The sequence below is a fragment of the Epithele typhae genome, assembly GCF_022376455.1.
Source record: "Epithele typhae strain CBS 203.58 chromosome Unknown BXZ73scaffold_15, whole genome shotgun sequence".
In the NCBI taxonomy this organism is placed as follows: domain Eukaryota; kingdom Fungi; phylum Basidiomycota; class Agaricomycetes; order Polyporales; family Epitheliaceae; genus Epithele; species Epithele typhae.
The window spans coordinates 269,477-285,864 of NW_025954206.1; the positions used below are offsets into that span (position 1 = coordinate 269,477).

The window sequence follows — 16,388 nt, forward strand, 5'->3', positions numbered from 1 at the left end:
AAGTCAGCGTCGACCTTGGCTCAAAGAGAGAAAAACGCACAAGGTACAGGCGGCTTTGAAGTGCGTCTTGGAGGAGGGAGGTGATCCGGGGTGCGCCGCTCAGGCTCTGATCCCCGTGTGCCTCGAGGCAAGTGGAGCTGCGTGCACGAGAAGCGACGACTTACGCCCCGGCGCCGCCATGGAGGGATCAAGAGCCGTCTGCGTGCACTCACCGGACCGCACGAGCTGCCCTCGTCCTACTGCCGTGAGGCTCAGGGCCCATCGGACGACCTCATGCAAGACCACTCCCGCCCGGTGTCAGGACGAGCCCAGACTGTGCAGCGCGGCCGCGGAGGCACGCGCTGACGATGGGTGTGCGTCTCGGGCACCCCGTGCGTTGCAGTGTGGAGCCGCTGCACGGTGTCCCCTGCCTGCCCATCTGGCGATGAGGATAGCGAAGCGCGAGCGACGCAAGAGCCTCGATGCCGGGCGAGGAGGGTGACTGGAGCCGACCTCGTCGGTTGCACCACGGTCTAGTGAGTAGTCAGCGTAAGTCGCGGGGCGCGTTGAACAAAACAGCTCACCGTTGGAAGACCGCAGGCGCATCTGTGAGGCTGACACTGCGAGAGGATTAGCTTGGAGGCGACAAGGGCAGTTGCCAGAAGAGACGTGCCTTTTCTCATCGCCACCCGGACGTAGGAATGAGGTAGCTGTTGCCGTCGCTGGGGTGGCGGATGGGTGAAGGGGCGGGGTGTTGTGCGGCTGAGGAGCCTTGGGTGTGCCGCATGGGTAGGAGTGCGCCGCGGGGGGAGAGCATCGCCGAGGTGGCGGGGTGGTGGTAGGGATTCTGAGGAGGGAGAGCGCGGGGCAGGAGGGCTTTTATGATCGCGCGGTGGACCCCACCGCGAATCCCGAGCGGCGACCGCATCGCGCGACTTCCGCGCACCGCGCACCCTCGGCTGACACAAGGCCGCATCGAGACCCGCGATATTGGGTGCTGAGTATGACCTGGCCAATCGCCAGCTGCATCTCTCCGCGCCCAAGCAAGACCAGGTGCTTCTCGAGCGGCGATGTGGTCTCGGGTCCCTTGAGGACTGATGATAATCAGCCGAGGTTCTTAGCCGGGTTTACCGACGAAAGGACGTGCGAAGGGTTGTACGGAAAGGTCACGGCGACCAGGGGTCGAGGGCCGTTGTCTGTGCGGAGTGGCCGCCGTCGGAGACAAGCGGCGGCACAGGCATCTAAGAAAACAGTGTCAGTAGTTGATCTAGGGTGCTGGGTGTGGGAGTCTCGGCCCGTCTGGATGGCGCAGTTCAGAGATGTGCATAGACAAGGTCTGTTTGGCGGTGTGGGCGGCCTGGTCTTGGGCGCTTGATCCGTGAACATGGGGGACGTCGTAATTATTGAGTGCTTGCCCGTATTTCAAGCAAAGTAGTCTCAAAAGCCAATCTCCACACCGAAATTTGAGCTCTTTGTCCGTCTTTTGCTTGTGGAACGTGCCAGCAAACATGGAGTCTGAGCAGTTACTACTGACCTCGGTGCACCAACGTGAACTTGGAGAGTTAAGAAAAGGTGTGGAGAACTCTTACTTAATTATTATGGAGCTTTCAAGTCTGCTTTCAGGACACATATCTTCCTGAGCGGGGTGAACGAGGGATAGATGTTGATAGTTGAGTAGAAAATACTACATTTAGGCGCCCGTGACGTACCGGTTGCTCGAATCCCTGGACACGGGTTCGAATCCCGGTCCTGCCACATCTCGGTTCCCAGCCTCGACCCGATAATTGGCAACTTCAACTTTTTGAATAAGGATTTAAACATGCAACAGAGTACATACACGTGCGGAACCCCCTTGCATCTCGCCAGAATCAGACACAACCAGCGCGGGACGTCCGTCTCCCAAACGCCTTCCCCTCGCCCTTGCGCGCCCGTTCGAACGCCTGCTCCGCCAGACTCGCGTCCGTGTCCCGCTGTTTGCACGACAGGAAACCACCGCGGAGCCTCGCCGGACGTGGTCTGTCGCGCGGTCGCGCGCGCCGAGCGGTGGCGGCGGCGTGCCACTGTTGGCGACGCTCTGGAAGACCGCGACCGCCCAGCCTGCGCGGCGCGCGCGACCCCGCTGGGGACGCAGGGTCCGATCTCAGATCACGCTGTGGTGCCGGTGCTTGGCGCAGGGGCAGGGTGACAGGTGTCGAAGTGGAGGACGCGTTCACGATGTCTTTGAAGCCCTGCTCGGCCCGCGGTGCGCTCTTTATGGTCGTGTTGGTGTTTGGTGCGAGCCACAGCATGGTGAGGTGGTTGACGATCCAGAGCCGGAACCGGAACGGGGGCGCGGGGGGGGGCGTGGAGGGGGCGACCGGGTCCAGCCTGCGGCACTCGGGGAAGGGGTCCATGATGCACGTACATGTCGCGCCAGACGGGCTCACAGGCTCGCTGAGGAACGGGAGGTTGTACCAGTTGTTGCCCATATTGACCGCGACCGTATGTCAGGGAACATGAAAGTGCTCACAACACATAAAGAGCACAGTTACTCACCACAGAAAGCTTGAACTCAACCCTTCGCACCGTCATTCTCCGATGCGTCCTTGGGACTCCGGATTCGCCAACTTCTCCTCTTCAGTGCAGTGGCCTTGAGGCGTGTTGAGGTATGAAGAAAACCGAGACATGAGGCTTTTCCTGAACGGTCTTGGTTCGCATTTGAGTCGCATATTGACCATCTTCCCAACTAAGTCAAACGAGGCGGGTGAGAGAAAGTCGGTGGGAGGAAAGAAGAGGTCGCGCTAATTGGCTCATGGAAGCGCATCACGTGTTTAATCCCGCGTCATGAACGCGCAGCTGGCCGGCTTCAACTTCACTCATCCACCACAATGAGCAAAGTACAATCATTATGTGGACTCCTTCAGTCCCCTACAGGGACGGACAGACGGTACGCGGGGGCTTCGAGTTTCTTCTACGAAAATTGTGTTCACACTTCTCATCTCCGAGGGATCAGCGCTTGGCACTCATTGGCATCCCGCCCCACACTCCATGCTAGAGGTCTAGAAGACTGGCCTCGGGGAGACTAGAGGCTTAGTGCTCTGACGAATGTGCTGATATCCCTCTTCCCATCCCGCACAGTCACTATACTTCCGTAGATCATCTTGGTTGACCCATCGAAGGTGGCGACACAGTTCCTTCACGTTCCTGGACGCGACATTGATTCTGATTGTCAGGCCACCAGGTGATTGTCTTTCAAGATTTGCATCGGCTGCCTCGCAAAGAACGACAAGAACGAGTCACATCCTCGCCAAGATTTGGAGGTCACCATCCTGGCCTCCACTTACTGTTTTAGGTGAGTCGGACTGGTTTTCTGGCACTCGGTCCCCTTCTGATTTCCGACGGAAATTTTCGTTTTCTTCCCTCAGTTTCCGCGGCCTCCGGCCTCCTCCGGCTCGTTCAAGAGCCGATCTCATCACCCTCCCGCGCTAGCCCCTTCACGAGGACTCGTTTGCACGCATTCCGATATCATTCCGGCGCCCCCCTGGCTGCTGCAAAGTCTGGTCCCCCTTTTCCTGCCCTACATCCACAACTGGGGCGCAACCCCAGAATCCGCATGCGACTCGGTCCATCCACGCGTACCCTTTCCGTCGGCGCGATGTTCCGTCCACACAATTCATCTCCGTCGGGCTAGCGCCGCTCACTCCGCTGCCCAAGTCGCGTTCAAGTCGATCCCGTCCAGCGCTCCGGCCGGAGACCCGTCACGATTGAGGTATCCTATTCCCGAATCCACCCCGGGAGCAGAGCGTCGACCGCGAGGACGCGCGCGCTCGGTACCAGGCCTGCACTCGGAACCTCATTTCCACATCGTGCGAACGCCGTGCCAATCTGCGCCCGCAGCCCGACGGCGTGACACAGGACCTGCGGTGCGGTGCCGCCCAAGACACCCGCATGCGGGCATATGAGCTTCCCACTTGGCAGATTTTCCAGTCCTCGGCGCGCGCACGCGGAACAGACACGATTGTTGGCCTCTCGAAGACTTGACAGCTCAAGCGCTCACGGCCCCCGCTCGCAAGTCGGGCCCTGCACGCCCGCGCTCCGTCTCTGCCTGCACTTGTCGCCGTCGGCGCCCAAAACTTCCACCCTCCGTGCGCAGCAGCGACGGCGGCGGCGGCCCCCCGCGTCCCCGGCGCCGCGCGCACAGGCCACCTGACCGGCGGGACGCGGAGCCCGCGGCGCTCCGCGCAGGCACTCCGCTCACGCACTTCCAGCGTGCGCGGCCCCCTGCCACGCCTTCCCCGGCAGCGGCACGCCATCCCTGTCACGGCGGCTGTGCCGCGCGCGCGCGTTGTGGGGCCCTGGGGGTTCGTGTGCGCGCCCACCGTCCCCGCGCTGTACTTACGGCGATGACAGGGATTCCCGTCGCGTGCGCCGCCAACCGCGGCGGCGCCCGCGACGAGCCTACCTGACGAGCCGCTGTCGCGCGCCCCCCGCCCAGCCCCGAGCCTCTGGTGCTGGGTCGTCGGTCGACGTCGCCCCGGCGCACCGGCCCCGCCGCTTCCACGCTATTACGACAGCAATTCATCCGCGGGCTCTCAAGATCTCACACCCTCGGCTGTCGCGCGTTGATGACCGGGGGGGCGCGTCCGCCCGTTCCCGGCCTCACGCCCCGCGCCCTCCACCCTCTACCGTCCAGGGCCGCTCGGGGGAGGTCCGAGGCTGATGTGCGGTACAGCCACGGCACTGATATCTAGCGCGGCGCGCTGATATGTCGGTGGATTGAATCCCCCATCGACATCGCGCATCTCGACGGGCATCTCGACGGGCATCGAGCATCTCGACGAGCATCGAACATCGAGCATCGAACATCGTCCGTGCGGACTAGCTGTGATTCATCGGGGCCCCGCACTCCCGCGCAGGGTCGCGCCGTGGCCAGTCGCCGCGCCCGCGAGTGCGATGCGTACGTACGCGGCGCCGGTGCTAGCCCCGCGGATGGACGTTCGCGCAGAAGATCACTCGCCCGGGGCGCCGATCTGGTGGGCGGGGTTTTGTCGCTGTCGTCGCCTGCGTGGACGGTGGACGCATGGGTGCGCCTGGGTGATGGCCACACAGTGCGATGGATCGAGGTCCGACCGCGCGGGTCCATTCAGCGGGGAGGGGAGGGAGGTGTGGGGACGTACCTACGCTAAACAGCAAGTGCACCCGCTCACTGCGAACACAACACGACGCCCGCCGAGAAGGCGCCGAAAGGGAACGGAAACGGGCGCGGGCGCGCTGGGATGGAAGCAAGATTCCGTGCGGGACGGAGATTACATTGAGATCGCGTTCGGAGGGTATGGTTAGTGGGACTAAAGGTGGCTGTTCGGAGTAGGCGGGCGGGTAAGTGTTCAGGCGCGAGACGGGAGCGGACGAGGGTGAGCGAAGCAAGAACAGCAGCTACGGGATACAACAGAAGGCACATGAAGCGACGACAGCTATTACAGTGACGAACAGGCGCGGGCGTGGGTGTAAGGTGTAGGTAGGGAGGCACTAGCGTAGTTGTGCGATCGAGGACTGGGAGACGAGACTATACAAAGCATTTAGATTTCACCCGGCGACCCCCAGAAAGACTGACCAAGACCGGAGCATTCATCACTGGCTCGACGGCGGCATGGACCCTGCGAAAAGATCAAACACCCGGTCAGCATTGCCCTCCGGAACACTCGACGCAAAACGAAGCCGACTCACCGAACATCGAGTACTGGTCCGACACATACATCCCATGGTTCTGCGCGCTCCCATGATGCCCATGCGCCGGCTGGTGCCCGTGCCCGTGCGCCCCATGACCGTGCCCGTGCACGAGCCCCGCCGAGTCCCCGAGCACCGGCATCCCGTACGTGGTCTCCATCTGCGGGAGCGCAGAGTAGTCGTTCCAGTACCGCGGGTTGCGGCCGTCGCCCCCCGCGCCCGCGCGGTCCAGAGCGCCGCCCATCCCGCGCTCGTCGACGAGCCCCGTCGAGTACTGCGGCGGGAGGACCGACGTCGAGATGCTGCTCCCAAAGCCGCCCAGCGCGCTCGCGTCCGACGGTGCCCCCAGCGGTCGTACGATGCCTGCATGTAGTTCGACCCGCCCTGGAGGTCCATCGAGAGCGAGGAGAAGCCGGACTGCTGTTGTTGATGGGGTTGGGGATGCGCCTGCTGCTGCGGCTGCGGCTGGCTGGGGACGATGTAGCTCGTCTGTGCGCGGTAGGCCTCCTGCGAGAGCGACCGTCCGGGTCCGGGCGTGACAGCCCCCTCCAGGTCCCCTGCATCGTCCTCTGCGCGGCGCTTCAAGCGGGGCTCGGACGCGACGCTCCGGAGCCAGGGCGTGCTCGTGAGCTGCGACTTGGCGCCGGTGAGTAGCTCGAGCGCACGGTATGCGGAGGGCCAGATGATGCTCATCCGCTGCAGGATTTCCATGCACTTGTCGAGCCCCCGGGACGCCTGGGGATCGTCGGGGTATGTGCGAACTACGTTGTCAGGCAGGTGAGTGGGGATGTCTGACCGGGGCGGAGAGATGAGACTCACGCGACGCGACGTGCATGATGGCCGCAGTGAAGACGTAGTAGCAGAGGAAGACGGGTGCACGCTTGGGGCAGCGGTACTCGCAGTAGATGGTGACTAACAAGGCGTGTTAGCATCACGGGTGTCGGGGACGCCGGGGAAGTGCGTACCGATGGACGTGATGTGGTTCGCAGCTTGCACACACATGTCGTAGTGCTTGCGAGAGTTGGCGCGGACCTCGGCCTCCTTGGCAGACGTGGCGGAGGGCGATAGTCTGGGGGCAACTCATCAGGAGACGCACTCAGTCGATTCGTAAGGTCACTTACGCCTTGGAGTCCTCAATGTGGCGGATGCTGTGAGAGCATGAGAACGCGTGCTTGAAGGGATAACAAGAGAGCGTACGTACAAGGGGCGACGGAGAAGGAGCACTGTGCACCAGTACTGCATGTGGAGCGTGAAGATGTTCGGTGGCGGTGGCGGGTTCCTGGGCGACGCGGGGTCAAACCGGAGGTGTTCCGGGAGCTCGAGCGACCACTTCGTCAGCTGGCTGTCGAGGCGTGCGAGCTCCGCGGGGCGGCTCGCGGCGGGCTTGATGGCGTAGATGGACTGGCAGATCTCGCTCAGGATGACAGCTGTAAAACACATCGCGACATAAGCGTCTCATCCGTGAGAGGCAAAAACCATGGAAGGGACTCACAGAGCTTGGCGGATTCGATGAAGCACGAAAGGATCCGTCCGGGCACGGGCGCGACCTCGCGCTGAAGTACGTCGTTGGGGCCGTCCAACACCTGCGGGCTCACGTGTGGCGCCCAGAGCTCCATCTCCTCCCCTTCCTCGATGTCGGGCAGGCACGTGTCGAAGTCGCGCTCGTAGATCGCGACGGGCCGGCCAATGTACGTGCAGACGTACTTGTCCATGATCACGCACCCGTACCAAATCCGTCGACGCTCCTGCAGCTCCGCCGAGGAAAAGAGCTCGCCGTGACCGTTCGTCCACTGGTCCGCGCTCTTATGCAGCCCTAGGTCCTGCGCCATCCGCACGGCCATGCCGATGTAGAGCCAGGCCTGTGCCATCGCGCCGATGCCGATCTCGCGGAAGCCGAGCAGGAGGAGCGACTGACATGTAGACGGGCGGCTCGCGGCGTAAGTGCGGTCGAGGATGATCTTCGCGTCCTCCATGTAGGCGTCACCCGCGGTCCACATCGACCCGTCGTCAGGAGGCGGCACATCGGCAGCTTGCGCCGAGAAACGCGCCGCAAGAGCGAACATGGTGAGGAGCAGGAGCGTGGGCACGCGGCGGCGACATCCCGGCGCTCCAGAGGAGAGTGGCGACGCAGCGTCAGAGTAGCTTGATTCGCCCGAGTACGGAGAGTCGGTGGAAAGGTTCCTGTGAAAGGTCACTATTTTAGCCACATAGAAACGTACGTAACTAAGCGCGCTCACCCGTTCCGGAAGTCCTCTAGGAAACTCTGCTTGTGCACGATGGGCAGGAGTGGGTGCACGTACTTGAAATACAGGTCGAGAAGGAGCTCCTGTTTGGCCAGATCAGGTAACGGGGAAACGAATTCGTCTGACTGCGGGCGTCGGCGGCTCTGAATGGTCGATGGCAACGGGGGCCAGACTCGCGCCTTGGGGAATCGCCTGAGGACACGTACGGCTCGGTCAGCACCCCGGAACGCGCCAAGTCTAGACAGCGCAGCACACGCACCATATACCACCCTCGCCCCGCCCGTCCTGCCGCTCCTTGACGCCGAGGAGGTGCAAGCCGCTCATCTTCCCATGGAAACGGACCTGCTCGTCTTCGTTCAGACTCAGCTGACCGAGCGCGATCGCCATCTCGTCCTCCCCGCTCTCGTCAGAGTCCTCCATGCTCTCCTCCTCCGCAGGCACCGTACGACGTATCGGCGAGCGTGAGGACGCGGAGGAATGTGACCTGTTCGGGTCATCATGCTCGGCGTCGTCCAGGCGCCGACGCTGCCGGCGCGCGTCGCTTGTTGACGCCTGCGACCGAGGCGCGGAGGCTGGGCGCGCCTCTGCCGGGGAGCCCGATGGTGAGCCGTCGTCATCGTCGTCACCCTCGTCGACACCGGATACGACCTGCCCTTCAGGGAGTAGCGCGTTTCTTGACGCCGCAGCAGCGTTGAGACGCTTGATTACTTGATCTTGCCATTCGTTTGACGGACTACGCGGCGGTCAATCACGGGCCAAATGAATGATCAAAGCGCAACATACTGTGTCGCGTGGACCGTGTTTCGATCGTCGTCCCGCTGGTCGGGCGGCGGTCTCGATCTGCTTGAGGGTGCCTCGGCACCTCGACTGCGGCCTTTGTACCCGTAGGGGGAGTTGTCCACGCGCGAAATGATCTCCTTCGCCAACGGGTCCTGAGGGTGGGAGCCATGAGCACGTCACGAGGCAAAAATGGGACCCATGCAAAGTCGCGTGCGGACGTAGGTGGTTGTATGCGCGACAATATCAAGGGAAATGTGGGCGTGACCAATACCGGCCCGACATGACCGGTGATAACCAACCGAGCATTGAAGAGGATATGCTGACTCACCTCTGAGAGGTCTTCCAACACACTTCGTGCCCTGCTATCCTTGCTGCTCAGCAGGATGCCAATCAAGGCCTCGGTTTGGTGCAGACGGGCTTCAATGGCGTCGATGTATCCTTTCGGTGGTCCACGCTTGCGGGACGGTCCGAGAAAGGTGCAAGCTGGCAACGCGGGCGGTCAGCACGGTCGCCAGCGGCAAGAACGGGCGAGGAGATCGGTGTGCCGCCCAGTGGCGGTGGGCGCCCGAGGGAAGGGGAAAGAGGGAGCGGGGAACGCAGGACGGGGGAACAAAGAAACTCACGGGTGTTCAGCATGACGCAGTTCCGGCAGGGATCCTGCGGGCTGCTCCTCTCACACTTGCACTTGCTCTTCCGGCACTGGTCGCAGGCCTTGCTGCTCCGCCGCCGGATCTGCTTCTCCTGACCCTTGCCGCCTGCGCCACCGTACGCACTCATGCCCATGCCACCAAGTCCTGCGCTCGGGAGGTCGCCCAGGTCGTCGCCCGCCTCGTCCTCGTAGTCATCCACGAGATTGAGCGGGTGGGTGTGGTTCTGGCCGTTCACGGGAGAGGCGGAGGAAGGAATGGGATAGCGGTCGGCGACAGCGTAGCCGGACTGGTGGTGGGGGAAGGAGGTAGACGTGGAGGAGGAGGAGGGCCAGGAGCCGTGCGACATAAATGTGAAGGAGGATGGGCTGGTGGGGGACGAGCTTGAGGAGATGTCGGCGCCGAAGCGGAAGACGGGGAGAGAGGAAGAGGAAGACTTTACGTGACGGTGGTCGTAGCCGCCGGTGAGGGCAGAGACGGGCGGGAGGTCGGCGGACTCTTCGACTTTGATTGGGATCTGGGAGTGGAGGTGAGGGTTGTGCGGATAGGAAGGCTTGGGGTAGTGTGGCGGGGGTGTTGGGAGGAGGAGTGGGCGGGGTGCTGCGAGGATTGGTGGTTCTGGAAGCCGTAGCGGAGAGGGTAGGAGGAGTAGGAGCCGTGCGGGGGAGAGTATGTCATGGCCCGGAGCGGATGGGGACAGGAATTAGGCGGGGTAGGTGGGGCAGAACGAAGGGCAGGGGAAGAGGGAGGAAGAGGCGAGCAGGCGGTCAGATTTGAATCCACGGCGAGAGATCGAGGCGACGTACCGACGGTAGTGCGATGTCGATGGCGCACTGCGAGGAGCGGATGTTCGAAATTTTACGGAGACCGGGGTCTGGTCCGGCGGGTGACGGGAGTAAGGGGCTGGGCGGCACTCCCCGCACTCCTCCTCCTCCTCCTCCTGTCACGCCCGCCAGTGGCAGGGGGCGCGTCACCGTCACGCCATGCGCACTTCGGCTCCGATCCCTCCCAATCGCGATCCGATCACTCCCACGCCCGTCGGCTCGTGCGGCCCTCGCTGTGCTCCCCCGTCGCCCGCTCCTCCCGCTGCGCGAGCCCGGGCCCCGTCCAGCGCCCAACCACGGAGGCCTGTCATCGTCGCCATCATGGGCGGTCACGTGCCTCCCCATACACGGCATCTCTTTCGCAGCGTCCCCTTAAGCTTTCCGGCGTCTCCGGCCCCCGGCACAGCCGTCGCAGTCCCCATCCCTGGCCACCGACGCACGCCGTCCTCCTCCGCCGGACCCAGCACCGGCGTCGTTGCGTCGCAGCAGCCTTCCGCGACCTGTCGCACATCCACCGATGACGCCAACGCCGCTAGCGGCCGTAGTCCCGATCCCCCCCAGATCGCGATATACTACTTATCACGCTGCACGCGTCTGCACCACGCGCATGCTCACAGCTCCTTGAAACCCCTCTCACCCACGAAGCGGCCCTCATTAGGCCGTTGCCGCGGCGATTGGGCGCTCGACCTCCCAGCCATTCCTTCGGTCACCGATTGACATCCTCCAAACCGACCGCGTCGCCAGCGCGCTCTCCCCTGGGTCCGATCACTCCTTGGCCGGTCCGCGCATCCGCACCCCTCTGAGAGCAACTGGCAGGTTGCAACTGCGCAATGTGTGGCACAGCAGCACGACCAGCCCTCCTCGAGCCAAGTGCTACCAAGTCTGCTTCCTCCTCCAATCCACACCTGAACTCCCAGGGTTACACCGATCTTACGTTCCCTTCGCAATCTCCCACCTCTCAAACTCCACTCCCGTTCGGCGACCGCACCTCTTCCCATCTTTCAATTGTCCTCACTATCGCGTCTACACGGTCCAGCACAATGCTTACCGCCCGCTCGGACCCCCGCCCCCATCCCGGGCCTGCCGGCGGTATTTCCATTTTTGTACACTCCACCGTCTCCACCCAATCCCTGGCAGACCACGGACCTCGCGCGCTGCGGACGCGGGTCTCGGGCACCGCCGCCGGCGGCCCCCCCCGCGCGTCTCCTCCACTCTCCGCGCAGGCAGGCACCCTCGATTTCACAGGATTCCACCCGCTGCTTTTGCCCCCGGAAGGCCCGCCAGGGTCCCCATCGCCGCGATGGGCCTGGGGTGGGGACTCGGGAGCCGCCTGACGGCTGCAAGCAAGTACGCCGTGCGGGCCGCACCCGCCCTCGTGCCACCTTCGCTTAGCACGACGCTACGACGCACCGTCCCAGCCCTCCGGGCGCCCGCGCCCCCTGCTGCGCGGGCGGCGAGGCTAGCCAGGCTGGGCCGCGGTGGTGCGCTCGCGCCCGCCCGCCGCTCGAAAAGGGCATCTCGACGATTGGCCACGGGGCGGCCGGACGAGACAAGATCGACGGCCCTGAGTGCGTAGCGGTCTAGTCTCATCTTTTCAGTGCTACGCTCTCCGCCCACATCCAGTCACATTAATTCAGTCAATCATCCCAGACTCGCGGCGCTCGCACGCGCCGGTCGTCCCCGCCTCCGTGCTTCCCTTATAAAGACATGGACCACCCACAGGGGACATGGTGCCCGCGTGCCCGGCCGCGCAACCTACACATGGATCCCGCCAAGGCGGTTGACGTCACGGCCTTCCGCAACAGACCTCCTGCTGCTCACAGTCGCACAGCCCACAACGTAAAGGAAGCCCTAGCCTTTGATGAACTCGGTGAGGGAGCACGCGCGACTCCAGGCCGTCGTCTCAGAAGGCCACCGCCAACTGGGAAGCCCGCGAGTCACGGGGCGGGCGCGGCGCGCGAGGCGAACGCGACGAGCGCGTGATTGGAGATATGGGGACGCGGGCCACACGCATGGCATGCACATCGCGGTCCGCGCGCACCATCTGTGTCTCAGCAAAATTAGAAACCCGCACGAGCTGATGCGGAGTCGTATTTAAATCTCGTCGTCGTTCGCAATTGATTTGCTACCCCAACACGATTGCGTTTGAAGGTGTCGCCCCGGCGGACGATCCTCCGGCTGTTTTTGGTGGTTCTGAAGACTGTCCAGCGCGGCCATACAACGGGGACACATTGAGAAACGGGGACTTACACGCGGCGGCATCCCGAGCCCGGACGGGGCGATGGCGGCGAGGAAGCGTGTCGAAAACAGGGCGACTTAAGTACGCCTTGCGCCGCTCGGGAGAGGGCGGTTGAGCGAAGACGTATGCTCGCCGTGCATTGAATGGCGTCTTTTCGCGGATTTCTGGAAGGTCGTCGAGAGACCATGGAATGAGTGGCACCGGACTCGCATTTATCCTCCCGCAGTTGCGGACCCGAGACTGAGCGAAACCGAAAGAAAACGGATCTTCTGGATGTGGGAAAGACTATCAAAGTTTGTCTTTGAGGGTCCTGATGCTGCTTCTTTTGGGACCATAGGGAGGACGAGAGTGTCGGAAGGATGACTCGCAGCGGCCCCGTCGAACATGTGCGAAACAAGACGCCAGTGCGCGTCTTAGTCCATTCCCACACGATTCCACGCTTTCCGTCTTCCCTGTCCTCCACTCACCCGTTCTGACACGTTGCTGACACGTCTATATGCTCAGGGAGGCGTCTCCGATCGAGCCCCTTCAATTTGTATTAGAGCAGACGGCTTATGAATCTTTCTTTCTATGAACTTAAACGGAGCCATCTACTCGTCTTCGCAGCACAGACTCCGCAGTCGCCGCAGACGACGGCGGCGGAGGGGGTGGACAGCACTCGGAGGAGGGCCAGGCCCAGGGCCGTTGCCGAGCGGGCGATAATTGAGATTCGGAGTCGATCGCCACGTGTGATTTGAGACGAACTCAGTCTGAGTTTGATTCGATTGAGCGCCGACGCAGATCCGATCGTGCGCCCCCGCAGCCAGACGACAGGCGCCCCAAGGTTCCGGCTGACGCTCGAGCTTAGGACCGCCGACCGTCGACTGCTGTGCGCCGGCAGCCCATCATCGCGGCTGCTCTCTGGCCTGCTTCTGGCACGAGTCGTGCTCCACGTTCCATCGCGACGGCGAGGGTGCAGAGCGGGAGAAGGCCCATCTTCAAACTTCAGCTCGGTCGGCGGTCGGCGGCCGCACGTCGAAACCAACGCGCGGCGCACGCAGGTTCGCGCAGGTCGTACGGCATTGCCTCTCAAGTCGTCCGAACAGCGGCAGGCCCTGGGGCCTCAGGCGCGCCCGAGAAGAGCACGGCCAAGCCGCAACCGCAATGCCCAGGGGATCCGGCGTCGGCGACTCGCAGACGGCGAGGAGCGGTGCAGAGAATCCTCGCAGGCGCCCCCGCCAGCAGACCGTCAAAGTCCACCCCGCTTGATACATTCGTCCGGGACTTGCGAAGCTGGCTTCGAGCAGAGAATGCGAGGCCCCGAGGAGCGACTTCGCCACGCGAGCCCACAAGCAGGGTGCAAAGGCGGTGCAGCGACGCCGTGACGTGCGGAAGGGGGATCCGAGGGAGACTTGACGAGAACGCGAGCGGGCGAGGGACGGGCTTCGGGAGCTGACGTGCTGACGAGGCGGGCACGCGGTTCGGACGGCACGTCCAAACCGGCGCCGGTGGTTTACGCGCCGGGGCTTGGACGCTGCAGCGGTTGCGATGCGACCGACGTTGCCTCGTCCACCGCGGGCAGGCTGCTGCGTGCTACGGACGGCGGTGCGCACTGCGCGCAGCGCGGGGAGGCCTTTGGATTGGGTTCGAACCGGATTGAGTTCGGAGGGTGCGTCCAGGATTTGAACGTGGGGGCGCGCGAGACAAGTGGGGCGCTTGGCGCGGGTGGGGCTGGCGCTCAGGGCAGGGACGTGGGCTCCTGAAAAGTCGGCGGCGATGGGGGTGTTTTCCACTGTCTCGAGGCTGGAAATAGAACCCCAGAAGCCGCGGGCTTTCAACTTCAAACCTTTGTGCTATGTCCTCGCCATCCTAGTGAATAGCGCTGGCCTGGAAGCCCGTCCCTTGTACTATAGACCTGGTCCTATGATCCGCTACACCTTGTCAAAGTCACAGGCACGTCTCGCTGACGCACACTGCGATAATCCGTGCTGACGCATCATGCAGTCACGGCGGCCGCTACCCCTAACCGAGTAAGAGTCCGAGCTAGGCGCGCGCAAGGGTTGCTAACGTTGTGTCACCCAGACTCCAGACGGACCCATGTCGGGATGAGGCCGTCGTGACGTACACCACGAGGTCGAGCCCAGGGGATGCTGTCGTTCAAACTACCAATTCGTTTGTCTGTGGGCGCTGGAGAACTACGCCGGCGGCTAACCCGAACGTTAACATACCCGAACGTGTCGACATCGCCAGAGGGTCGGGGGGATACGGACATAGGAGTGGAGTCGCAGAAATGCATCCATTTGTGCGACTCGCAATCGTGCTCCGTCGACGGGCCCTCCCCAGCGGAGAAAGACTCCTTACCGCCGGCACGCCTCCCATAGGAAGATTGGGACGACCAGACCCCTTCCGGTGTGCCCCATTCTTGCCTACAGTGGGCGCGCAGGGTTGAAATTTGAAACGCGGCCAAGGGCCCAGGGCTCACCGGTCCACGGGCCACGAGGTCGCCCTCCTCGCCATGGCCTGCGGTGTTGCCATTGCGGGGTGCGCGGGTGTAGACGTTGTCAGGAAGGGCGGGTGGGGCGACCGCCGACCAGACTCTCCAGAGTCTGGCAACGGCGGTGGTTGGCCGCGCGCCGGATATGGGCATGGAACTTGAGGCTAGCACCCGGTTGTGGTCGTGATCGGGATCATCGATGGGCTCCCTTCGCGTCCTGCGTTAGGGGCGTCAAATTCGCCTCCACGGGGATGAATCATGTCGGCCCTGGAAGCATCCCAGCATCTCGTGGGCCAATGATCGGTTCAATTTGTGGGGTTGTATCCCAAGCGAGATACGGATGCGACGCAGCCGATAAGTACGGTTGCGGATAGAGATGCTCGTCGGACACGAGGCTACGACTTCGTGTTCTTGCCCGTGCTCGACGAGAACTCAGAAGTCAGAACCGACATCGATTCTGCGACCGCGGCACTGCATATCGGATAATCAGTACCCGGACGTTCGAAATTCGCTGGCCATGGAGATACGGACCGACATCTCCCCCGACCTATCCGACCCTAACACATCCGTGCGGCGGCACTCCGTAGGACTCCATCCGTGCTCGAGGGTGAACGCTGTCGGCGACTATCCGCCGTCCGGGACGTGCCCGCCCCAGCGAGCGCCACACCGGGCCTGGTGGCGGTCGTCGGATGTCGGGAACTGTCGGGACCTCCGTTCCCTGCGTTGGCACGTTGTGCTCCGACGCGTGTGACCTCTGGATCCGCTGCGTCGCGCGTCGCGGTCATGGCCCGGAGCACGACTGCGTGTGTGGGCTGCGGAGGACGTACTACGTACGAAAGCGACTTGCGCGATCGTAAGCACTGAGGCGGGCGGGCGCCGAGATCAGACACGCGCCCGTTCTTCCAGACACCCCTCGCCGGCTCCTGGTCGTGATTCGCACTGGAAGAGGGTGGTGAATTTGATCAGAGGCCGAGCGACCGCCGCTGGCTTCGAGGCTGGGATCGCCTGCCCGCTCGCTCTAACCGCTCTTAACCCCGCGTTCTGCAGCCCGTGGGGGGAGAGAGAGGCGTTCGCGGGTCGGAGCTGTGTTCTCCCCGGGCCCAGCCATGATCGCTCTCGACGACTGTCGAGCCTCGAACGACAGTCCGAGGAACACGGGATGCCCGAGTGTCACTCTCGCCCTGCGTCACCGCACTGCTAGCAAGGCGACTCGAGCCCGAGGACTGTCGGCGGCGATGTCGGGGAGCCTCCGGACAGGTCCCCGCCGTAGCGTGCATCGGGCGCCCGTGAGGTGGCTAGGACCGCGTTACGGCATGCGCGGCTCCAGGGGGCGTTGGGGGACCGGGGTCGCCGCAGAGAGTGACAGGGCCAGGGAACGATGGGTGCCGCCCGCCGAGCCCGCCGCCTGCCGCGCATCGCGTCGCTGCTGACGCACTCTGCTGCACATGCTGCTGGGGCTTCGGGAAGCGTCGCAGGCGCGGTGGGCGTGTGGTCGGCGTA

At 63.5% G+C, this 16,388-nt stretch overlaps 2 protein-coding genes across 2 annotated transcripts; both read right to left on the minus strand.

The window, feature by feature from the left end:
• Window positions 1–1,847: 1,847 nt before the first annotated feature.
• On the minus strand, window positions 1,848–2,447 carry BXZ73DRAFT_76474 (uncharacterized protein; the record flags this gene model as incomplete). Its single annotated transcript, XM_048022432.1, has 1 exon — window positions 1,848–2,447. One exon carries the CDS (start codon window positions 2,445–2,447, stop codon window positions 1,848–1,850), a length of 600 nt encoding a protein of 199 aa, XP_047879283.1.
• Window positions 2,448–5,586: 3,139 nt separating this feature from the next.
• BXZ73DRAFT_76475 (fungal-specific transcription factor domain-containing protein) lies at window positions 5,587–10,496 on the minus strand (the record flags this gene model as incomplete). The annotated part of the gene is made up of 15 exons (XM_048022433.1): window positions 5,587–5,612; window positions 5,683–5,984; window positions 6,041–6,443; window positions 6,502–6,594; window positions 6,648–6,751; window positions 6,804–6,830; window positions 6,884–7,109; window positions 7,175–7,863; window positions 7,920–8,117; window positions 8,185–8,658; window positions 8,709–8,857; window positions 9,034–9,188; window positions 9,329–9,869; window positions 10,159–10,185; window positions 10,344–10,496. 15 exons carry the CDS (start codon window positions 10,494–10,496, stop codon window positions 5,587–5,589), a joined length of 3,567 nt encoding a protein of 1,188 aa, XP_047879284.1.
• Window positions 10,497–16,388: the final 5,892 nt, after the last annotated feature.